Raw genomic sequence first — 26,005 nt, 5'->3', positions numbered from 1 at the left:
GGCAACCCAGGCTTGGGGCTTCGGCACCTCCCCCCTGCTGGAGTGGCTCAGGACTTCCACCCCCAGCTGGGGCTCAGGGTAGCCCAGGCTCAAGGCTTCAGTCCCACAGCTGGGGCTTAGGGTGCCCAGGCTTGAGGCTTCTTCCCCCAGGGCTCCTGCCGGGGCTCAGGGTGACCCATTTGGGGTTTCTACCCTAGGGCTTCTTCTGGAGTTGGAGCACTCATTTTTGTAGGGCTCTCTGCCTTAATCTGTCACTGGCCTGGACTAGCTCCAAGGTGCATGGGGGATATCCTACCTACCTCCACCTTCCAGAACCTCCTCTAACTGCAAGAAGCTTGGAGGCTACTAGCTAGGCAGCACAGAAGTGAGGGTGGCAATCTTGGGGAAACAAAACAACAACAACATTGCAATCCCATGATCCCATTTTGGGTCAGGAACCCCATGGTTACAGCACCATGAAATTTGAGATATAAACATCTGAAATTGTGAAACTGACCAAGATGAAAGTCCTTTGGCCATGAAATTGACCAGAATGGACCCTGAATTTGGTAGGGCCCTATCTATTAGTATTTAAAAGTCAATAACCTGAATGAAACCAAGCACAGACCTCTTCTGTATATCACCTCACTAAACATTTCCAACAACAATGTGCTGGGTTATATAGTGCTACTTTTCATTTACTGTCCTTAAGTGAGTTTTCAATCCATGGGGCAGTGATCATAGGAAAAATAATTTTAATTTGCTTGATAATATGAAGTGTCTCAAGTGTTTTAATAAATCTAACTCTATTACAGCCTTGACCTCTTAGCTAATACTGCCAATAATTCTACTGATTATAGTTACTGTGATATTCCCTTAGATACTGGGGTGAGACAAATCATTTATTTTGCATAGGCTACTAACTAGTTACTACCAATCTGAACCAGATTTAGATTAGGGACCTAGACAGGAAAAGCTGTTCCCCATTTCCAGTTCATTATGCCATTCTGATTTCTTGCTAAATCCCTTATGCATAAATGATGATGATATAATTTAGAATTATTTCATCTTCATCAATTATGAAAACTTACAACCTATTACATGTTTATAAAACCTAATACTACTAGGTTTACACCTGAATCTTACCGAAGGCATGTAGAAAATGCTCTCCTTGCATTTCTGTAAACAAAATGGATGGGGAATCCTTTAAATGTGTGACCATCAGGTACTGCTCTCCTTATAGCATCTTGAAACTCTTCATTTCCTGCAGAGATGCTTGTTGTACGTTCAAGCTCATAGGCTGCCAAGGCTGGTGACAAGAGATAGGATAACTGGTCATCCCAAACAGTAGTAAGGCCTAGATCCTGTAGGATGAATCACAGAACAGAGTATAGTACAGAATGATTGGTCTCAAGGCACTAAAAAAAAAAAAAAGTTTAAACATCTGGTAGATTAAAACACATCTATTACATATGTGTGCTGAGATCACAGCCTATCATGCTGACCAATATTGTCTCATTGTTTCCTTATACTCCGGTCAGTACCCATCTGGTATCTCTTGTGTTAAACTTAAATTGTAAGCTCTTTGGGGCAGGGTCTTTTTGTTCTGTGTTTGCAGGGAACCAAGTGCAATGGGGTCCTGCTCCATGACTACGGCTCCTAGGCCCTACAATATTACAAATAAATAAAGAAATAATCTTTCATTAATCAGTCAATGTTGGAAATGAAAAGTGAAAAAGGTCAGTACTGTCTACCAACTACTATTACAAAAACGTGCCTTTGGCAGGAATTACATTGATACACAGAAGATTTAGTTCAGGATGAGCTGCAAGTGGCATAACTTTGTACTCAAAGGGAAATCTGTTTCAGAGGCAATGATGGAAGGCCTATAGTTTTTGTGGTTCTACAGCAATAATGAGACATGAATCCATGGCAACAACTGACTTAAAATTTTGTATGTTCTGTTTTTTCCTAGCTCTGAACTGTGAATTAGCAAAAATTAAAGTAAAGTCAGAGTACAAGTCAAAAAAAAAGAAAAGTAGGCTAAAAATAAACACAAATGACCTAATTACAAAGTAATTTTTGCATAAAGCCAAGAGCCACTTTATTAGTATGTGTGTAAAAAAAGAGCAAGGCAAATCCCAAAGCGAGATTCACTTACAAATAATATTTCTACTGTCCCACTAAAAATAATTTCCAAAGAGAAAGGACTGCATAACTGGACTTTAAAAAATAAATAAATACATAAATCAGTACAAAATTGAGTATTGGGCATGATCTTTATTTGCTCTATATAATGTAGTATCTTTTGTCCAATCTACTGTTAAAAAATTCCTGTTTAGGAAATTAAGGAGTGTTTGGTTTCAGATAAGCCCAATAACTCTTTCTTCCACAGCAAGTATTGACAGTCTTGAAGCATGAATAATCAATCTCAAGATTTATATAAAATAAAAAGCATGGATAAGGATACAGCTAATCAATTTGGTTTGTGATCATGCCAGATAAGCTTTGTGGGTTGGGTCTGTTTAGTACAAGAATGAGACAATGCCAAAAAACCACCCTGCCCCCCAGAGATTCTAGAGAAAGTGGCTCCAAAGCATTTCTCTCTCTGAGTCATACAAGGAAAAAATGGTCCAATATACTGCTTGGGGATACTATTACAATGAGATGTAATAAGGAGATCATGATCAACTTCTACTAGAGGTACTGTGTGCTCTTTAAGAATGTGGTTGTTATTCCTGATATGGCTAAACTGCAATTTAAGTAACTACATTAGTCAACCCAAATTCCTCTTGTAGTTTATACTGAATAAATAATTCAGTTCTTGTCCTAAAATTGTATGTTGTGTCAGTAGTAGGTAGTCTGACCAGAAAGCAAGTGTGAAAAACTGGGACATATTGGGACCTTTGATCACCCTAGTGGTAGGTGAAGTATGAAAGCACATTTGTATCTGGCTCTTTTTGATGAAAGACACTGTATTAAAGTGAGTATTACTGTATATGGCTAGATAGTTTATATGAAGTGAGGTAGTCAGTTAATGGGGGTGGGGGGAAAGAGGATTAAAGCAGGGCTTACAATTTTGGAATCAGTCTTCAGAAACAGAGAAGAAAATGTCATGAGAATGTATTCACTGAAACCAGTCAGGAAAGTATCTTCGTAATTAGGTCAGCGAGGCAGATAAGAAATTTAGTATTAAGAGTTTAAGGAATTTAGGAATTTCTGAAAAATGAGAGATCAAACACTTATCTATGTTCCTTCTTATCTATCTGTTACACCAAGTCAGAAGATTCAGTCTGAATCTTAGGCTTTTGCTACAGCCCATAGGCTCCTTGGGAAAAATCTAGCTTTTTCCCAGTGCAGTTTTGGACATATGGGAACCTGAATTTGAGAAACAAGATGCTGAAAGTAGCAAGAGATACTGACCAGTTTGCTTACAGCCACTGTGGAAGAAATGGTTACTTGCTGTAACTGTGGTTCTTTGTGGTCTGATTCAGATGTGTATTCCACTTAGGTGCATGAGTACCCATCACTCTGGAGTCAGAGAATTTTGCCTAGCAGTACCAGTAGAGGGTGAGTGCTTATGCCTTGTGGGTATAGCTCCTCCCCTGAGGCAGAATCGCCCCAACCCCTCAGTTCCTTGGCACCAAATGCCCAGAAATTAGACTCTGATTCAGAGGGCACAGAGGGTGGCCATGGAAAACACATCTGGCAACACATTTCGAAGAAAAAACAGTTACCTATTCCATAACTGGTGTTCTTAAAGATGTGTTGCTCATGTCCATTCCATACTACGTGTGTGGGCTCGCCACATATGCTGTTGCCGGAAGTTTTTCCTTCAGTGGTATCTGTTGGGGATCAGCTCTGGTGCCCTTTGGAGTGGCATGCACATGCTGTGGTATAAGGGGCACCGCCAGCTCCCTCCATCCTCAGTTTCTTCTTGCTGGAAACTCTGACAGTGGAGAGACAGAGGCCTAGTCTACACTATGCGTTTAAACCAAATTTAGCAGCATTAAACCGATTTAACCCTGCACCCGTCCACACAACGAGGCCCTTAATATCAATATAAAGGGCTCTTTAAACCGGTTTCTGTAATGCTCCCGGACGAGAGGAGTAGCGCTGAAATCAGTATTCCCATGTCAGATTAGGGTTAGTGTGGCCGCAAATCGACGGTGTTGGCCTCCGGGTGGTATCCCATAGTGCACCATTGCTTTCCAGAGCAGTCACAATCTGAACTCGGATGCATTGGCCAGGTACACAAGAAAAGCCCCACAAACTTTTAAATTGCATTTCCTGTTTGCCCAGCGTGGAGCTCTGATCAGCATGGATGGCAATGCAGTCTCAAATCCAAAAAGAGCTCCAGCATGGACCGTATGGGAGATACTAGATCTGATCGCTGTATGGGGAGACAAATCTGTTCTATCACAGCTCCGTTACATAAGACAAAATGCCAAACCATTTGAAAAAAATCTCCAGGCTATGATACAGAGTCCACAGCACAGTGCTGTGTGACAAGTGTAACAGAAAGCCAAAGAATCAAATGGATACTCATGGAGGAAGGGAGAGGGGACTGAGGACTCCAGCTATCCCACAGTCCCCGCAGGCTCTGAAAAGTATTTGCATTCTTGGCTAAAGCTCCAATGCCTGTAAGGTCAAGACACTTGGCCGGTGTTCAGGGTATATCTCGTCAATTTACCCCCCCTCCCACCTCGTGAAGAAAAGGGAAAAAAATTGTTCTTGACTTTTTCAGTGTCCCCTATGTCTACTGCATGCTGCTGGTAGACGGGTGCTGCCAGCACTGAACAGCAGCATCCTCTCCTCTCCCTCCCCTCCCGGGACGACAGTACAGTACAAAAAGGACTATAGCCGTCCTCGCTGTCCATCTTCCGTGAGTCCTGGCTGGCCTCAGGTGATCGGCTGGGGCGCCTGGTAAAAATAGGAATGACTTCGCCGGTTCATTCCCGGGCATGATGGTACAGATGGCTGTAACCTCCTCTCATTTAGACAATGGGGGCTGAAGCTCCTATCAGACCCCCCCGCTTTCATGTTCTACAAGAAGATTCTGTTATGCCTGACATCATATCAGCGGGATGCTGCTGCCCCCCCCCCCCCCCCTTTATGTCCTGCCTGGACTTCATAGCAGCTGGAGGCTGCCTCCCTCTCATTTATTCACTAAAAAACTTCATGTTTCTATTCCAGCATTCTTTATTACTTCATCACACCCAATTGCAGATGGACACGTGCAACGTAATACCCAAGATGATTGGGAGAAGGAAGCACAGGGGGGTTGTTGCGAAGGGCACCCTGAATGGCATGCAGCTCATCATTTCTGACGGCATCTGACAACAGACGCTGTGCTCTTTACCTGGCTTCCTGTACACTTCCCCATTTCTAGCAGACTGACTATTTTATGACTATAAACCATAAAGAGGGAATGACCCGGGAAGTCATTCCATTTTCATCTGTGTGCCCCTGACTGACCTTCAGCGAGCCAGGCAGGAGCACCCAATGACAGCAGCAGATGGTACAGATGACTGGTAATCGTCTCTGCGCCTTACCTTGGCAAAGGCAATTGAAGCTACTGTGTAGCACTGCAGTACTGCCTCTGTCAGTGGGCATCCATACACATATGGTGACAAGTTGACAAAGGCAAACGGGCCCATGTTGCCCAGCATATGCATTCTACAGGGCAATCCAGGGAAAATGGCGTGCGAAATGATTGTCTGTGTTGCTTCACGGAGAAGAAGGAGAGTGACGACATTTACCCAGAATCACCCGCGACACTGTTTTTGCATCATCATGCATTGGGGTCTCAACCCAGAATTCCAATGGGTGGGGGAGACTGCAGGAACTATGGGATAGCTACGGGATAGCTACCCACAGTGCAACACTCCAGAAATCAACGCTAGCCTGGTACGTGGACACACATCGCCGAATTATTGTGCTTTGTATGGCCCCGTGCACTCGACCTTATACAATCTGTTTTACAAAAATGGTTTACGTAAAATCGGAACAATCCTGTAGTGTAGACGTACCCAGAGGGTGGGTCACAAAATGGACCTGAGCAACACATCTCGAAAAACCAGTTACGGAACAGGTAACTATCTTTTCCTCTACTGCTTGCTCACATCCATTCCATGTTAGGTGGCTCCCAAGCAGTACCAATGGAGGCGGGTATGAGTTCATAGACGTGTAGACTGCAAAAGAGCTCTGCCAAACCCAGTGTCATCTCTGGCCTGCGTGATTGCATAATGCGCCATGAACGTGTGAACCGAAGACCATGTTGCTGCTTTGCAAATATCCTGGACAGGAACGTGCGCCAGAAAGGCTGCAGAGGACTCCTGGGCTCTGGTCGAATAGGCCCTCACGATCAGCAGCAGTGGGACCTGTGCCAGCTCGTAACAGGTCCAGATGCAGGAGCGGATCCAGTTGTAAAACCTCTGCGAGGATGCCAGAAGGCCCTTCATCCTGTCCACTGTCGCAACTAAGAGTTGGGTAGACCTGCAGAAGGGCTTGGTATGCTCCAGGTAAAACACTGGGCACATCTGACGTCTGGGGTGTGCAGCCTCCTTTCCCTCACTAGTGGTATGCGGTTTGGAAAAAACACCAGAAGAAAGATGTCCTGGTTGACATGGAAGGAAGACACGGACATGGAAGGAAGACATTGAAAGGCGGGCCCATGAGCCTAGAAAGAATCAAATTAAAGGTCCCATTGTGGGACAGGAGCCAGGACCCACGGGAAGAGCCTTTTGAAGCTTTTCAGGAATCTGACTGACATGTCGTGCGAGACCACCGTCGGACCTTGGATCAGCGGGTGGAAAGCGGAGATGGCCGTGAGGTGCACCCTGATGGAAGACAGTGCCAGTCCCTTGTTCTTAAAATGAAGCAGGTAATCTAAGATAGATTGCAAGGAGGAGCATGACAGAGATGCTACGCTCAGATGCCCAGTGGGAGAACCTCTTCCACTTGGCCAGGTAGGTCGCTCTGGTGGAAAGCTTCCTGCTTTCCAGGAGGACTTGCTGGACCTCGTTAGAGCAGACCTGCTCCTCTGGGTTCAACCATACAGCATCCATGCCATGAGGTGGAGGGAGGCATGGTTGGGGTATAGGAGGCACCTGTGATCTTGTGAAATCAGATCCTGTGAGTCGGGGCCAGGGAACGGTTGCCACTATGCCCATCAGGATTCCGAACCAATGTTGTCGCGGCCACGCCGGGGCAATTATGACGACTTGGGCCTTGTCTCTCGATCTTTTACAGGACTCTGCTGATGAATGGTATCAGTGGCAACAAGTACAGCAGACCGTCCCCTCTCCCGCCCCCCCCAGCAAACCATGTCAAGAAGAAGGTGTTGCAGAAAGTCCTTGCCCAGACCCTGCAGGGAACAGAACTGATGATGACATTTCCTGTTCTGTCTCATGGCAAACAGGTCCACTTGGGGAGTTCCCTACCTCTGGAAGAGCAGTCAGGCTACCTCCGTATGGAATGATCACTCATGGTGAGAGAAAAAGGATCTGCTGAGGCAATCCGCCAGCATGTTCCTGATGTTGGGGAGCTGACAGGCCTCCAGATTCATCGCATGCTTGATGTAGAAATCCCACAACTGGAGAGCCTCTTGACACAGAGAGCCAACAAGCATGCTCCCCTTGCCTGTTGAGGTAGAACATAAAGGCCATATTGTCTATCAACACTCTCACCACCGTGCCTGACAGATGTGGTAGGAAGACCCCACAGGCCAAACGTATCACCCTAAGCTCCTTGATGTTTATGTGCAATGTCATCTCCACTGGGTACCATGTCTGCTGGGTCTGTAGCTCGCCTAGATGTGCTCTTCAGCCGACGTCTGAAGTGTCCAATATTAGTTCAACCGAATGGTGCAGGCTGTCGAATGGAACCCCTTCCAGGACAGCCAGAGGGTCTGTCCCCATTGCAGCGAGGTGAGTATCCCCGGGTGATCTCTGGCCTGGGAATAGACTGTTGCCAGACACTGTTGCAAGGGATACTTTCTGAGCCTTGCATGGTGGACAACGCACATACATGCTGCCATGTGGCCCAGCAAACACAGATATATCCGAGCTGTGGTTAGAGGGAATACAGAGACCCCCTGCAATGAGATCCACTATCATCTATAACCTCTCCTGTGGCAGGAAAGCTCTGGCACAGGTGGAGTCGAGCACCACTCCGATAAATTCTATCCTTTGCACCGGAATGAACATTGACTTCTTGTCGTTCACCAACTGGCCCAGGGACCGGCACGTGACCTGTAGCACTACGATGTCCTGTTGGAGTTGAGATCTGGAACAGCCTTTGACCAGTCAGTTGTCAAGAAACGAGTATCGCTGAATACCTCAAGGCTAAGGTAAGCTGCTACCATCGACATGCACTTGGTAAACACATTAAGTAACACTGTTCTAAAGTTAAGAAAGAGATGAGCCTAAGAGGGACTTAAATCCAGGAATGCTATATCCAGGAGGTTATATGTGGAACAAAGTGTAATTTTTTAAATAAGTATTAGCCAAATCTTACAGAAATTAACGTCAAGACTTATGGGTATATCATAAAGATTAATCCCAAGTCTTTAGCAGAAGTTTAAAGATTAACCTATTTAACTAGCATTTCTTCAAAAATATATTGCATTTGCTTTTAAAAGGGCTTCTTTACACCCAATGCAGAAAGAATCAACCGCAGCACATTACTACACTATAAGAAATCAGTTAAACAGGAGAAGGGACAATTCCAACCTTGGAAGGTACGAGATTTTTAAACTTGTAAAGTACTCAGACATTAGAGTGATTAAAACAAATACAAAGTTTGAAATTGCTTGATGCGATCTTCTCCAACAGTTTCTTTCAGTCACATACACTAAACAGTGGTGCAAGGGTTACTGCTGGAAGCATGTATTGTAAACCAAAAAGCCAAACCAAAACGCCCCCCTCCAAATTTTATACAAGTAGATACCAAAAGCTCGATACTTCATTTATTTGGCATACCAATGAAAAACATTAAAGAACACTACCTTTCTGTGTTCTGACACCAGTATTCTCAGCTGTAATTCTATCTCATTGCTTATTACTGCAGCATCTATTGTGGAAGCACAAAGAGGGGGAAAAGGAGGAAGAGAAGTTGTGGCCCCTGGAGAACACACAGATTTGATTGCTTCTCCACTCATTGGTTTCCATTTAGATTCATCATGCAGGTCAAACACACAGACTTCCACTGCATCGGAGGGCTGGCAATTCCCCAAGAACTTCTGATGATTGAAGACACATCCTACTGTTCGATAAGGATACATTGGCTTGGGTTGTTCAACAAGCGGAGGGTCATCAGGATTGATAGGATTGTGGATATATCTGAAGATCAGAAAGATGTGCTATTATATTAAGAATATTTTAAAGTAAAAAATGTTTACCTTATTGGGAGAGTGTTACAAGATATAAGTATTTAGATGGCATAGAAATATAGTGAGATTGTTTCACCATGAAAGAACCTTGCATCACAAATTCCTTTTCTTAATATGGTAATTTAAATTGCCTTTCTGTAAATTTAAAAAAAAAAAGTTACGATCAAATTAACATTTTTCTTTTAATCTAGAGAAGCAGCTTGTTTTGAAGCTTAAAAATCAGGCATGATTACTCAGTCAACTACTCAACTGATGGCAATTAAAATCAACTTTTCAACTGTTTCAAGAAAGAATGCATAGGAACAATTATTTCCCTCTTCCCATTAGATTTTCAGAGAAACACAGTTTCACATTATAAAACATCCCATTGTGAGTTTATCAACAGAAAATAGCAATGCAGAATTGCAAAGTCATTTTCAAAGCAGGACAGTAATCAGTCCCTTTCACAAAACCAAAAGTCCTTATTCTTCAAATTCATGATCATGTAGTTATTCATGTATCATCTTTCATTTCAACAAAACCACCATAATTTGAAATAACATTGCATAAAAAATAAAATATTTAATATTCTTCTTTAAGCAGTACTTTTCAGCTGAAACTCTTAGCTAACAGATAACATTGTTATCTTTGAAAAGTCTTTTTATGACTCCCATAGTCAAAGCTAAGAACTCAAGTCATTACAGTATTACAGTCAGACTTTTACAGTTCTCCTCTGATGCACTTTATATATTTCAGATTAATAGTTAGGCTGAACACCTGGACTAAGCACCCATCATTCACAAGTAGTACATTTTACATTTAAAATGTTTTGCTTGAAGAGGTCGACTTAAATAGTTTAGGACCAGCAGCTGGCCTACTTTGCAAGTAGTATCTAGTTAGGAAAGAGTCCTCCAAATTCTCAAGATTCATTTAGAAAACAAACTCAAAGAACTTCTTGCTCAGAATTTTTTTTTTAAAAGGACAACATTCCCCTCCAAAACCCCCAACAATATGAGGTGTGATGAGGTGTCCCCCCTCCTCACACCAGGCCTGAATGGGCAAATGTGGGTCTCGGATGCCAATTAGGTTACCTGGCTGCACCAGGGACAGCCAAGCTTAACAGATCATGAAGCCTAGCTGGGCAGGAGCGGGCTGAAGAGTGGATGTTTGTAGCACAAGGGGGCTGCAGGGGAAGAGTCTGCAGTCACTTTCAGGAACAGAGAGGTGGTGAGGAGGAAGCCTGGGAACAGAATAAGCCCTGAGATCCTAGCCATGAAAGAAGGATCAACCTAGAGAAGTTGCAGGGCAGAAAAAGTCTAGGTAGGAAGTCATGCAGGGAAAAAACGGCAAAGAGAGAGGCTGCTGCTGGTTATAGGGTCCCTGCGCTGGAACTCCATGTAGTGGAAGAGCCTGGGTTCCGCTCCAGTCACTGGAAAGTGGCATGAGCTTGGAGTTGGGGCCAAAGACCCTCTTGTTAGGATATCATACAATTTTACGTCTGACTCTGTTACTCTGGAAGGGAAGGACTAAATTGTGACCTGGCCAGAGGACAGAATTACAGAAGAGAAACCACCACAATGACAGAGTGATCGTCAGCAAGGGTGCCATACAGGGAGAGAGCTGCTACATCATGAAGATGTGCTCCTGTGATAAAATGAACCCCTTTGAAGGGGGCTACCAAAAGAAAATGTGAATGCTCCCCTCTTGGCTCTGCAAAGGTGTTACCATGAACCATTCCAGCATTTGTGCACATTCCTAACTATGTACTGTAATGATGTATTACAAAAATGTGTTTTCTGGGCAATTTTCCATTAGATACATCTTCCAGTTTTAAAAAAACATACATTATCCAATAGTGTAGCAATGGTCCCCAAGCTTTGTGTCTGGTGGGCGCCAAACGGAGGACCGTGGCGACGGTCGAGCATCCGCAGGCCAGGACGTGGGCACGTTGGGGACCCCTGGTGAAGGGGTTGGGAGTGAGCTAACAACCCGTTCCCATAAAAAACTGACATTGTTACAGTTGCTACACTATTGGTTAGTTCAACAAACTCAATCCAACTCAGCTCAATTCTAACAGACCTGAAGGGAAATCATGACATGAAGAGGGCAATCCCACAAAGAAGCTAATGTGCTGATGGGTTTGCTCTTTCCTAAATCCATAGCCAAAATTGGTACATGGACAGTTCGGACACAACATGAGCCTGATCAAATGATTCAAGTAACAAAAGAAATGGACAGATATAAACTACATAAATTAGGCCTAAATAAAATGAGAAGGCTAAGGTCAGGACAAATAACTCTGTCAAGTGAGAACGTTCTACTATATCTTGGGCTATTGAATGACACCAGTGACATACACAGAGATGGCATGGGTTTGAAACTATCAAGGAAGGCAGCCAAAAACCTGACAGAATGGGCACCAATTTCAAAGGCTTATAACACTTTTATATCAATATTCCAGAAATTGTCTATTATTCAGTGTTCTGCTCCAACAAATCAAGCTAGTCAGGAGGAAAAAAAATATTTTTTTTCCTATGAGCACCTACAGAACATAATACACAAGGTCCTGAAAAGATATGTTCTAGTAACTGGAAATGTGAACACTAAGGCCTGGTCTACACTATGGGTTTATACCGAATTTAGCAGCTTTAAGCTGAATTAACCCTGCACCTGTCCACACAACGAAGCCCTTTATATTGATATAAAGGGCTCTTAATATCAATATCTGTACTCCTCCCCGACGACGGGAGTAGCGCTCAAATCCGTATTGCCATTTCAGAATAAGGTTAGTGCGGCCACAATTCGATGGTATTGGCCTCCGGGAGCTATCCCACAGTGCACCATTGTGACCGCTCTGGATAGCAATCTGGAGTCGGATGCACTGGCCAGGTAGACAGGAAAAGCCCCGCGAACTTTTGAATTTCATTTCCTGTTGGCCAGCGAGGAGAGCTGATCACCACAGGTGACCACACAGGGCTCATCAGCACAGGTAACGATGCACTCTGAGAATCGAAAAAGAGCTCCAGCACGGACCGCACGGGAGGTACTGGATTTGATCACTATATGAGGAGAGGATTCCGTGCTAACAGAACTCCGTTCCAAAAGACAAAATGAAAAAAAAAAATTTGAAAAAATTTCCAAGGCCATGATGGAGAGAGGCCACACCAGGGACTCAGTACAGTGCCGTGTGAAGGTTAAGGAGCTCAGACAAGCCTACCAGAAAACCAAAGAAGCAAATGGAAGGTCCGGGGCAGGGTCAAAAACATGCCGCTTCTACGCTGAGCTGCATGCAATTCTAGGGGGATCCGCCACCACTACCCCACCCCGTCCGTGGATTCTGAGGTGGAGGTAATCTTTCGGGCCTGCGGGGATCTCTGCGGGAGCGGAAGATGGGAGAGGAATGAGGACGAACGAGCTTGCGGAGCCACACAGCACTTCCGTTCTCCACAACAGCAGGAGCTTTTTCCGCCTGACAGAAGTCCCTCCAGCCTTCCCAAGCCACTATCCCAGACAATGAAGCCATGGAAGGACCCTCTGGTGGTGTACCTTTTGTAAATATAAAACATGGTTAAAAGCATGCGTTTTTAATGATTAAGCCCTGAGACTAGGGATGCATTTGCCAGCCAATACAACGGAAAGTCTGTTAATCACACTGGGAGGAGCAGAATCCCCAGGGACATCTTGCATGAAGCTCTCTGGAGACTCCAAAGCCGAAAGGTTCTGGGGAGGGCAGCCTCCCCATTGGCTAGGACACTTGACCACGCCATGCATGTAGCAAGTAATCTGGTACAGCATGACAAAGAGCGCTATGGTCCCGGTCCGGCATTCAAGAAACATCCGTTCTTTATCTCGCTGTGCTTATCCTCAGGAGAGTGTTCGTTATGGTAACCTGCCTGAATACGGGAATTTATTAAGGGTAGTGGAGAGGGGTGTGCCTGTTGCTAAAGAAATCCTTCCCGCATAGCCCAGCGGGTGGGGGAGTGATTAGCGCTTGAGCTTTTTCACGTTTGGCTAGCGTGGATTTCCCCTGCTACAGCCAGCGGGGAGGGTGGCTAGCAGCAATCTTCCATGATACCAGCCACGCGTAAGGTGGGAGGGGGTATAAAGCGAATCCCGAAGATTGGATGGCGGCCATTCTGGGCGACGTTACGGAAAGAAGCAGCACTCAACCGGCTTTGCTTGCTATTTGGGAAAGAGGGGCGCTGATATGAAGGGCTGGCAGAAGCACGAAAGACAATGGCCTACTAGGCGAAGCAGCCGAACTCTGATGCCCGGACCTGCGTCTGTGATCTTATACCACCAAAGCCACAGGCACTCAATATGAAGATGGCAAATGCGACCTTGTAGTGAGATTCAATGTGCTATGTAAGGTGTAGTGTTGTTGACCATGAAGTAGATATAACCTTGTTTCTGTAAATTGTACTTTTTAATCTTCTCTCCCTTTTTCCCCCCCCCCGCAGCTGCATAATTTTCAAGTCCCTCCTCCGTCTTGAAGGCTATCTCAATAAGCGGCAGAAAAAAAAAGCGAAATGAATGTTATTGGAAATCACGGAAGACCCGCAATGAAAGAGCTCATCTGAATGACTGAAGGATATAGTATCAAAGTACAGGAAAGATGCCAGTGGAACGTGAGGAGAGGAGGAAACGCCAGAATGAAGGTGGCGGGCAGGCAGACTCAGAGGGTCGGAAGATCAGCGGTGAAGGGAGCACCGGGACGCTGCGTGATCAATGAACATGCTCCGGGTGTCTGGTGGACTTCAGAATGAGAGCAGGATCACACAGTGCCGCTGCAAGCCCCTGATAACACCACGTCCCCTTCACCAGTTCCTTAGCCTCCTCACCCACCAGACGACTAAGAACACGTGGGGGGAAGCTCGTGCACCCGCTCATTCCACCCCAGTGGACAGCCAACCAAAAAGGCTGTCATTATTTTGAAATTTTTTTTATGGCCTTTTCCTTCCTCCTATCCTCCTCCCAAACCAACCCGGGCTAACTTGTCAGTTCTCTCTTCTTTTTATAATTAAATTAATAAAGATAACATGAATTAAAGAGAGGGCTATTTCCTTAGGAAGCAGCTAATCGAAGGGGAGGTAGGTGGCTTACACGGAATGGTCAATCAAAGGGGAGTTCATCAAGGAGAAACACACGTCACACGTACCGGCCCGGATGAAACGTTTCAAAGGCTCTCTGATGCACACGCCTTCCTGGTGTGCTTCTAATCGCCCTGGTGTCTGGCTGCGCGTAATCAGCGGCCAGGTGATTTGCCTCAGCTCACCCCCATAAAGTCTCCCCTTAACTTCACCAGAGGTTGTGGAGCACACAGCAGCAGCATAAACAAAGGGGACACTGGTTGGCTGAGGTCTGAGCGAGTGAGTAATGTGCCCAGCGCGCCTTTAAACGGCCAAATGCACATTCTACCACTATTCTGCACTTGCTCAGCCTGTAGTGAACAACTCCTGACTACTGTCCAGGTTGCCTGTGTATGGTTCATGAGCCATGGCATCAAGGGTAGGCTGGGTCCCCAGGATAACTACAGGCAATTTCCAACATCCCCAACTGTTTTTCTGGTCTGGGAAGTAATCCTTGCTGCAGCCGTTTAAACAGAGTAGAGTTCCTGAAGACGCGAGCATCATGAACCCTTCCCGGCCATCCCACATGGACGTTGGTGAAACGTCCCTTGTGATCCGCCAGTGCTTGCAGCATCATTGAAAAGTACCGCTTGCGGTTTATGCACTGGGTGCCCTGGTGCTCCGGTGCCAAGATAGGGATATGGGTTCCATATATCACCCCACCACAGTTAGGGAATCCCATTGCAGCAAAGCCATCCACTATGACCTGCACATTTCCCAGAGTCACAAATTTTCGTAGCAGCAGCTTAATGATTGCTTTGGCTACTTGCATCACAGCAGCCCCCACAGTAGATTTCCCCACTCCAAATTGATTCCTGACTGACTGGTAGCTGTCTGGCGTTGCAAGCTTCCAGATGGCTATCGCCACTCGCTTCTCAATTGTGAGGGCTGCTCTCATCTTGGTATTCTGGCGTTTCAGGGCAGGGGAAAGCAAGTCACAAAGCTCCATGAGAGTGCCCTTATGCATGCAAAAGTTTTGCAGTCACTGGGAATCGTCCCACATCTGCAACACTATGCAGTCCCACCAGTCTGTGCTTGTTTCCTGGGCCCAAAATCGGCATTCCATGGCTAGAACCTGCCCCATTACCAGCAGGATCTCCAAAACGCAGGAGTCCACGGTTTGAGAGAATTCTGTGTCCATGTCCTCATCACTCTCGTCACCACGCTGCCATAGCCGCCTCCTCCTTGCTTGGTTTTCCAAGTCCTGGTTCAGCATAGACTGCACGAGAATGCGTGAAGTGTTTACAACGTCCATGACTGCTGTCTAGAGCTCAGCAGGCTCCATGCTTGCCATGCTACGGCATCTGCACAGTTCACCCAGGGAAAAAGGCGCCAAACGGTTGTCTGCTACTTGCATGGAGGGAGGAGTGAGGCTGTACCCAGAACCACCCGCGACAATGTTTTTTGTCCCATCAGGGACTGGGATCTCAACCCAGAATTCCAATGGGCGGGGGAGACTGAGAGAACAATGGGGTAGCTATGAGATAGCTACCCACAGTGCAACACTCCGGAAATCGACACTAGCCTCGGTACATGGACGCACACCACTGAATTAATGTGCTTAGTGTGGCCGCGTGCACTCGACTTTATACAATGTGTTTTAAAAAACCGGTTTCTGTAAAATCAGAATAATCCCATAGTGTAGACATACTCTAAAGTAAGGAACAACACTGGCAGGGAAGTAATTATGGGGAAACAAGACTTTGGTGAAGTTAACGAAAATGGTAAAATGTTTGCTGATTTTTGTGGAATGAATGACTTGGTCACTGGAGGAATTATCTTCTTACACTATATAATTGATAAGTAAGTTGGAGGTTACGAGACCACAGAACAGGGAAACAAACTGATCAGGTTACAATTTGGCACAAATTGTGAAGTTTAGAAGATTATGTAGCAGAAAGGAGGCAGATCTGGGAACGCACTGGACACTAGTGATAGCTAAGTTGATAACACAAATAAGAACAAAGAAGAGATCTGAATACCAAGTGTCTATATCACACCACCACCAAACTAAAACAGATGACAACACAAAAAGCTAGCAAACAGATACGAGGTACTTGAAGATTAAGATGATGAAACAGCAGAAAGCAAATGAAAAGAGGTAAAGTAAACTTTCACTAAAACTTGTGAAGGAGTGCTGACATTCAGGGAGAAACATCACAACAAATGTTTACCTGAGGATATATGGTAAAAAACAGAAGATACAAAATTAAATAAACTAAAATCTAGCAAGAACAAGAACACAAGATGCGGTGACTCCAGGAGAAATATGCTGTAAAGAACAAAAAGAGGCCAAAAATGGTGCTAGGAAAGCCAAATGAAACTTTATAGATAAAATGGCAACAGATGCGTGAACTACTTCAGCCCAAAATGACACAAAGACACTATACAACATCATTAGACAGTTGTCAGAAAGAAAAACCAATACCAACCAATCTGTTCAAGACAGTGAGATCAACTTAACAACAAAGACGTCAGAAGAACTAAATACATGGAGGAAGTACTTGAGTCAACAGTTGAATGGCAAGCCAGTGGCCAATTTCCCAAGGACAGAAGAAGAAGAAATAGATGATGAGCTAGGATCTATCAGGAGAGTTGAAGAAGAGAAAGTAGTCAAGCAGGGGAAAGGCACAAGGGCCGGATTACATTCCAACTGAGGTCCTTAAGGCAGACTTGAAGAACAAAGTAGACATTTTGATGGGCTGATTATAAAAAAAGAAAAAATACAGAATAGTAGAAAAAGGGTGACATATTGAAGCTTTCAAAGAAAGGAGACCTCAGTCAGTGTAAAAACTAGAAGGGCATTCAACTACTGTGTATCCCAGGTAGGGTATTTTCCATTTTCTTTATTCTGGTTAGAATAATACATGTAGATTCAAGGTTATAAGAAGAAGAGAATGATACAGACAGAAAAATCATGTATTATCACACAGTAAACCTATGCATCATCACAGAACTGTAGATCAAATGACAGTCACCGGTTTATATGAATTTTACTGATTTCCAAACCCTTTGATACAGTGACAGAACAGTGTGATGGAAATTGCTATGCCACTATGGAATCGCTCAAAAATTTATGAACACAGTTCCAATCATCTAATAAAATAGGAAATGCCAAGTAATACATGACTAAAGCATTCAAGGTTACTGCGAGCATCTGACAAGGATGTCTTTTGTCATCCATGATCTTTTTACTGGTAGTGATTGGTTAATGACAAAAATCATAGAATACCCAAGTGACATACAACAGATTCTCACACAGAGGTTAGAGGACCTTAACTTTGCAGATGCAGAGGCCAATGCACCTTTAGTATGATTGAAAATCACCACAGAGGAAGTTAATACCACAAGAATTAACATACAAAAAAAACCAGTAATATTTTCTGGGACTGACTTAGAAAAGATCCGATATTTCACATATCTTGGCAGCACTGTAAGTATAACATGTGGAGTAATCAAAAATCTTAAAGCTAAAATAGCAAAAGCCAGATATGCCTTTCTATCTCTACAGATAATTTGGAGAAATATCTCTTGCCTTCCAAACTAAACTTTGAATATTTAACACCATTGTGAAGTTGGTCTTATTATCTGGTGCTGACACTTGGAAACTTATCAACCTTACTATCTAAACTCTAGTTTTCTGTAAACAGCTGCCTTAGACAAATGCTCAATACCAGACAGCCAGGAAAAAAAAAAAAAAAGAATCACAAAGAACCTAGAGGAGAATGAAACAGAATGAAAAATGGAGATTGCTGTGACATAAATGGAGAAAAGAACCAAAGAAGATAGGTGTTGGACTGGAACTCCTAGAGCAAGAGACGATAAGGTAGACCAAAGAGAACATGGAAAACTGAAAGCAATCAGAATGACACAGGAAGAAGCTAAGATCTCATCAGGAGAATAGCAAACAGGGAAAGCAGTGGTGGAGGCCCTATGTTCCACACAAAAAAGGAGAGGGAAAGAGAATCTCTCCCTCTCTCTTTAAAAGTAGTTAATTTGACATTATTCTTTTAAAAGCAAATGCAGTCAGTGCAGATGAGGGGAAAACCAGCGCTCAGAGTGCTCCCTAGTTAATTTTTTCTTTTTATTTTGCACATGTATCTTTCTGCTCTGGAGGTATTATTACTTGAACAATGCAATATCACATAACAATTGGACAAGAAAGATTTTAAGAAATATAACCTACATACTCTAAAATACAGAGCATCCTATGCTCCTCCAAAATGACTGAAGTGAGAGAATGGCACAGCAACATTGATTCACTGACTGAGCTCTTTGAAGCTTTAAGAGAAGCAGTTGCTCATCAGCTGACTGCACTACATAATATGAACTAAACAAATGATACATTTCATGCAAGTATGAATAAATGGATTGTTACCCAGACTGGAAGTTTATGTAAGAATGTTCCATGAAGGTGAAGTGGGGGCAAGAGTGTAGGATTTCATGTGATCTCATGCTGGTTTTAAACACCTTCCATCTGCAGAGCAGTAGTGATATCTTGGGATATCACCAGCTGGTGAAGTAGGTCACTGTCTCAAAACTCTGAGATAGTGATATTCCGAACAACTCAGGTATGAAGAGCAGAGCATCTGTGCCAGGTCACTGATGGCCAGTGGACAGCTGCTCAGTAAGTGGGCCGAAGAATCAAAGATCAGTCTGGAGCCAGACCAGGCCAAAGTCAGAGTCCATTACCAAACTGAAAGCACGGGAGAGGGGTTAGGATGGGACAGGATCTTGCACCGGGGTCAGCGAGGGTCCTAAGCTGAAGACAGTAAACCAAGATCAGGATCAGGAGCTAGACCAAGGTCGAGAGCTAAGAGTCTGGAATCCAGGAGAGTCACAGCGAGTAGCGATGAGGTGTGGGTCTAGGACAAAAGCACACTAGAGTTCTGCATTGCCAAGACAACTCCCAGAAAAGGCCTCCTAGTTTATATGGAGAGTGCCAGCCAATCAGGTAATCATGGAGGGCTGTCACTCATGGGCCTTTGGGCAGGACTTCCTGAAGGGCTGAGATTCTCATTGCTTCTTGGTGGCAACTCCTCCTGGACTCCTGGTTGTGATAAGGAAATGGCACTTGCCTCAGACCCGGCAGCTCCTTGTTCTAGTGTGATAGGTTTTTACACCGAGACCCAAAAGATGGGTGTGACGTTGCACTCTATATGATTTTATGGAAGTATGCTGATGAGTGCGAGTATAATGTAACTAAATATGCTTCATGCAAAAGACCTCTTGTAACGTATCATTACAAAGTGTATAATCTATTGAGTGTGATCATCCTGTTTGCATAAATATAACACTCTTGTATCTGAAACTACAAATATGAAATATAGCTGTGAGGGCCTATTGTAAAGTGTGGGCCATTGATGGTGGTTTGGAATGGGATGGCTCCCATTAACCAGGACAATTGACTGTGGATGGCTCTGTTTGCAGGCAGGCCTTCCTGTGAGTCAGGCTGGGAGGAATGAAGGTTTGGGGATCATGTCACCTGAACTGGAATCCATCTTTAACCCGGTGTTTTTCTGTTGAGAAAGAGGGGTGGCAACCCAGAGGGACAAAGGATTACCATCTTATGCAAAAGATATATAAGTGGGTCGAACTGAACAAAGGTGGGAGCCATCATGAGAAATCCCCTAGCTACCACCTGAGCTGGAACAAGGGCTGTACCAGGGGAAAGGATTGTGCCCAGACTAGGAAGGCATCCAGTCTGTGAAAGAAACGTGTTGAAACATCTCTGAGGGTGAGATTTTATCTGTATTCAGTTTTATTACTGTATTAGGCTTAGATCTGTGTTGTTTTGTTTTATTTTACTTGGTAATTCACTTTGTTCTGTCTGTTACTACTTGAAACCAAATTAAATCCTACATTATGTATTTAATAAAATTACTTTTACTTATTAATTAAGCCAGAGTATGTATTAATACCTGGGAGGCAGGGTCGAGGGCCAACAGCTGTACATATCTCTATCAATGTCATAGAGGGTGAACAATTTATGAGTTTACCCTGTAAAAGTTTCATACAGGGTAAAACTGATTTATTTGGAGTTTGGACCCCATTGGGAGTTGGGCATCTGAGTGTTAAAGACAGGAACACTTCCGTAAGCTGCTTTCAGTTAAGTCTGCAGCTTTGGGGCACGTGGTTCAGACCTTGCGTCTGTGTTGGAGCAGACTGGTGTGTCTGACTCAACAAGACGGAGTGCTGAAGTCCCAGGCTGGCAGGGAAAGAAGGGGCAGAGTAGTCTTGGCACATAGGTTGGCAGCCCCAAGCAGGTTTCTGTGAGCCAACCTGTCACAACGGGAACCTGCAGTAACATCACCTATGTTTGGAAAATACATTATCTTAATTCCCCTAATTTCATTTTCCTCACCTGTGTCCTGTTAAACTCTCCCAAAAAGTGATGGTTCCATCAGTCCCACAAGTCATTACCCATGTGTGAGGGACTCCTTTTGCTTTTGTTCCTACACAAACAAAGGCTTCCAATCCATATCCAAGGAGAAGGCTGCACAGAAGGTTAGCATGATCTTCACAGTCACCCTAGATAGCAAATATATTTATTAACTGCGTGAACACAAATTGCAGTAATTTTTAAGGCTTCTAATCATATTGCACCAAGCCTTTTTTTTAAATAATTTATCTACAAAAAGAACACAGTAGAACAATAATAGGGTATTTTTAAAAATGAGAAATGTGTGTGTTATCAAGTATCTTAAAATTCTTTTGTGAATATATTACTCATGGAAGATGGCAGGTCTGACAACCATGGAGACTGTACTACCCAGAGGACAGGTACAGCAGAGAAACAGTAAGAAACAATCCATACATACAATAAATACGCTAAGGCAAGTTCATGCATTAACCTGCCAGTGTGCCTCAGCTGCATTCCAGAAGCAATATTTCAAAGGAGCATGAGATATGTGCCACTTTCCATCCTGTTATAGGAGACTAACAGTTTATCTGTGGTGGTTTCATCATGTGGACACCTGATCACTGGGAACTAGACTGAGATCTCCAACTCACTTCACAGACCAATTTATTATTCTTTTCTGGTGGCCTGTTAAATCTCTCCACCTGACAAGTCTCTTCGTTCTCTGTGACTTTTGCTTCATTTCCTCTAAGAGTGACTAAAAAACGCCCCCAAAAATAAAAACAAAATTTCCTTTTGAACTGAAACAATCAATCAGTGTGATACAATTTTTAAGAAAACTTTTGTTCTGTATCTTGCATTACACTTAGGATATGATTATTATTTGAGAATATTTCTACTTATTTTATTTTGGAGTGACTTCAAACCAAAACAGGAGCTGGAAAAACATCAACATAGGAAGCAGCCCTCTGAAATAGTAAAGGTACATAAATCAGACAAGTATCTTCTGGAAATATAACAAAAGCTCTATTGAATTATCACACCCAAGGGTAATAATTAAGCCAATTTACAAAACAATTTGAAAAAATAGAGAAAAAAGTTTTAGATTTTATTTTTCAAGTTTTGTTTTGTTTTTGTTTTTTTTAAGATCACCATTAAGCAACTACATGTAAAAAAAATCTTTAGAATAGTTAAAAGAAAATTAATGCAGCTAGATACAACTCTCAACTACAAAAGAACATCTTCTTTCAGAAGTTGTAAAGCAATTCTTTGAAATATACACCTAATAATTCCGAGAAGGAATTACCGTATATACTGAAAGTGATCTCAGATATCCCTGAAGTCAGCTGAGATTTTACAAAACAGTGACTCAAATATTAGATGTCAGAGTTTTGCATTTCTCAAACAAAAACATATGGTTTCCAAGTTTTTACAAAGATGATCAGAAGTTGTCTGCCTTAAAATACATGCTCTATTCTCTACTTTCACCTCCAAGAAAAAGTTTTCCAGAAGTCCTGCATGAAGCATAACACTCCAGTGTAGACAATGAGTCTTTTCAGGAAAGTTAAATACTGCATTCCTGAATTATTCTCATGATGTTGTATGTTTTCCTAAATTTATTATTTTATACCCTGACAAGTTTTCAATGCTCATGTAAAACCCCCCAAAAAAGCACTTACTGAAAGCAGTGTGGGTGAGTTCATAGGGCCCCCACCTGATGTTAGGGGTCATTATGATGTTGAAGGATAAGAAGTTAAACCAAGATTCTATCCATTTGTGCTCATTAAAGATCCCATGGACCTTTCACAGGAATCGTGTAATATTTTAACTAAATTTTAACTTGGGAAACTGCATTCTGCCTGCAGTTTCAGTTGGCTATGGTATTCTGCACTTCCTATGATAAACATACAGGTGAAATTATTTTTTATGGTTTAACACTTCAGAGGTGGCAGAACTTCAGTGGGGGGGTGTTCAGAAGATTCTTGCTTCTCTCTGTGTTGCATTCTGGGATCATTTGTGATGAAAGAAGATATTTATTCAGATATACAGTAGATGCAATCCATGATAAACTGTACAGTCCCTACTAGTCTAATGTACATTGTGAAAATTGAATACAAAGATTTGTTTCCAATCTGTTTATAGCATATCCCCCCTCAAAATAAGAGAGACTTGTAAGAGACTTTTCACCTTTCTTTGGATCATTCAAAACACTCCTTGCCTATTGTTTAATGTATATGTCATGATATGAAAAATACAAGATAGGCACGGGTTATCATTTGTAATTTAGAACATATCCCCTTTGAAATAGAGTTTAATGTGTATATTTTTCAACATGTAAAATATTAGTCACTTTAAATAATTAAAAATATAGCATGGCAGTTATAATAATCATATTGTTTTACACAAAGGAATATCCCATTATACCTTATTTCTACACAGAAAAGCCAGAAGGGTGCACCACTGTTCTTGTTTACCACCACCTCCTCCAATAATGGGGGCTCTTTCATAACCAAGGACGTTAACAAATCTTGCAGCTTGCCTGGGTGTGTCCAGCAACCGGCCTGCTCGAAGTGGTCTGACATATGAACATACAGGACGGTTTATCCCATTTTCATCCTGAACATTAAAAAAACTGCAGTGAATGGGGATTAATTAAAGTTCCATGTGAAAACAAAATCCCATCAATCTTTTCTGGGAATGAACTGCTGCATAGCAAGATGAAATCTGTGTGCAGCTAACTCTGATCTTTTGCTTTAAAAGCAGGAGTCATTTAAAAAACTTGTTTCTTTGATTTGCTTCTGTTTTGTTTTTAATGCCCTTTTAGAAGCAAACTAAAAAATATTAAAGGAAAATTTAAAATTAAGTTAATTTAGTGTTGGTTAAAAAGTGCCAGATTGACAACAGACAGTCCTTGAATCCACAGAACAGACAATAAGGCAGTAGCAGTACTAGCTTCCACTTCATCCTCCCCTTCTAGGAACAAGAAATCACTCAATCTTTGACAGCTCTACTGAGATTAGTAACAAGGGTGTTAATTTTATTTATAAAGTGCACCCACTCCAGAGTAACTCAGGGTGCCACACAGGCAACTGCAATCAAATTATAAAATCTTTTCATTAAAACATCATATTATGTAAAATGAAAAGACAAAAATATTAAAGCTAAAGAGAGTAGTAGTATTAGTCAAAAGTTCCTGCATAAAAGCCAAGAAAGGTCCTGACAGTAAATGTTCACCAGCTCATTTTAAAGACCTATGTAACATTGTCACATGGCAGTAACCTAAAAAGTTTATTGCCAACCAGGGCTGGATTTGAGCTACAGATATACTCTACACCCCAATTCCAATACTCTCTCACAATATTTCAAGGTAAAATATATTGTATAATCATTATTTTTATGCATATTGGAGTTATTTTAATTAATACAAACTCAAGGAGATGCTAATAATTCTTAGATCTCCCTCAACATCTCCAAGAGATCAGAATGACAAGATTCTGAAAGATCTATCAGGTTATGAGGAATGCCTGCAGCAACAGCTTCTGCATAATTTTAAGAAGTTTCAAGCAGTGTAAGAGTTCACTTTTACCACTGCAAAAATCACATGGTCAAGCAAAACTAATTGTAAATTATACAGGTCATGCTAATAAAACCTTTTAACATACATATTCTACATTATGTACACACCACACAGATTATGGAAAGTGTATTCTAGGAATAGAAGCTTTTAGTTTCTTTTATTTAGGCTTGCAACTTCAGGAGATAATGGACTTCAAAGATGTGAGACGTTTGTGTTCAGGCTTTGGTCAGATGTAACTTTGGGGAGGGAAATCCGTATTTGGGTGGTCAGAAAAATATTTTCTCCTCATATTGGTTTAAGAGAAGAGGCAGCTGTTTGAAGCTCATCAGAATTCTGAAGGAGATGGAATAGTAAGCAGAGGGCGGGCAGCCACAATTCAGCCATGACTTCCATTTATATACTTGTGTTAAATATCTGGAGGTGGTACCATGTGATAAATAAATTTACCATGCAACTTTGACTCTCTCTACTGAATTTGTTATAACATTATTAAACTCTGAGCAGCTTCAATGAAACAGTCCCATGATAATTTTTAAAACTCTGTTTTAAAAGTTGTTCTGTAATTTATCTGGCATATATAGATTATATGATGTTTTAGTGTGGCATAAGAACTTGTTTGGAATGACCTGCATAAATCACTTTAGGTTTTGCCACTTGTAAGTACTGCAGAACTCTCAAATTCATTAGGATGAAAGTTTATATCACATCGAAACATGTATTCTGTGCCTATAAATATATACTCTTATGAAAACAGGTTACTTATACCTGTAGTCTATACATACAATTAGGCGCAGAGCAGATATTTGAATCTTTTAGAAGAATTCACAAACCTGTGCAAAGATCTTTACCAGCCTTGTGTTGTGTGAAGGCCTTATCTGCAAGTATTCTCTCCACCACTGCTTCGCATACACGAGAAACAAACGCTCTTTTTCTGCTGTTTTCTGGCGTTCTAAGGCAAGCTACCGTAAAAATAAATTTATTTAAAGTTTAATATTCCTGATATACATTAATGCTATGAGAAAAAATTCTAAACTGTAAATGGTCACCACAGTAAGCAGTGGCAGCATCAATTCTTTCCATTCTTTAAAATAAAAATAAATAAATAAATAAAAAAGGCAGCAGCTTAGTATTTAAAATAATACTTATGTAAGTGCTGAAGGTAATCTTATGTAGCGTTTTAAATATTTCCTAACAAGTAATGAAAACTTAGTGTTATACTTTTTATTTGGATGCTAACACACCAAAGAGCTAGTAGATCTGTCATCAGCACTGTGCGTCTTATTAATGAAAGTGGAGGACAACCTCTCTGTGTCTTCATGTTAATATTTACTGGTTTTCATCATGAGGGGAAAGGTAGTAAGAAAACAAACACCTATGTCATGTATACAAGAAAAAGTGTGCTGAAGCTACCTTATTTTTTGGCTTAAAGGTGATTAAAATTAGGTTTAAAAGGATAAAATGTACATGGTGATATAACGTGAAATTAAAAAAATCCATCACAATTTTAATTACGAAGGAGAACAGCGGCTTATAGGGAATTTTTAGATTAATAACATTGTCCAACATGAATACTCTTTAAGACAATT

At 42.3% G+C, this 26,005-nt stretch overlaps 1 protein-coding gene across 2 annotated transcripts in view; it reads right to left on the bottom strand.

Annotated features, from left to right (window-relative positions):
- Nucleotides 1-26,005, bottom strand: part of CEP76 (centrosomal protein 76) — a 43,218-nt gene that overhangs the window by 1,103 nt on the left and 16,110 nt on the right. For both annotated transcript variants that reach the window (XM_032789647.2, XM_032789656.2), the window contains 5 exons: nucleotides 25,250-25,378; nucleotides 23,267-23,458; nucleotides 20,846-21,012; nucleotides 8,990-9,323; nucleotides 1,126-1,343 (listed from right to left, as the gene is read on the bottom strand). In XM_032789647.2, the coding sequence (XP_032645538.1) occupies nucleotides 1,126-1,343; nucleotides 8,990-9,323; nucleotides 20,846-21,012; nucleotides 23,267-23,458; nucleotides 25,250-25,378 (1,040 nt within the window). The remainder of the gene's footprint in view (nucleotides 1-1,125; nucleotides 1,344-8,989; nucleotides 9,324-20,845; nucleotides 21,013-23,266; nucleotides 23,459-25,249; nucleotides 25,379-26,005) is intronic.

The sequence above is a fragment of the Chelonoidis abingdonii genome, chromosome 2, assembly GCF_003597395.2.
Source record: "Chelonoidis abingdonii isolate Lonesome George chromosome 2, CheloAbing_2.0, whole genome shotgun sequence".
NCBI lineage: Eukaryota > Metazoa > Chordata > Testudines > Testudinidae > Chelonoidis > Chelonoidis abingdonii.
Note: the sequence above shows the minus strand (reverse complement) of the source record. Positions and strands in the feature narration are given on the sequence as shown.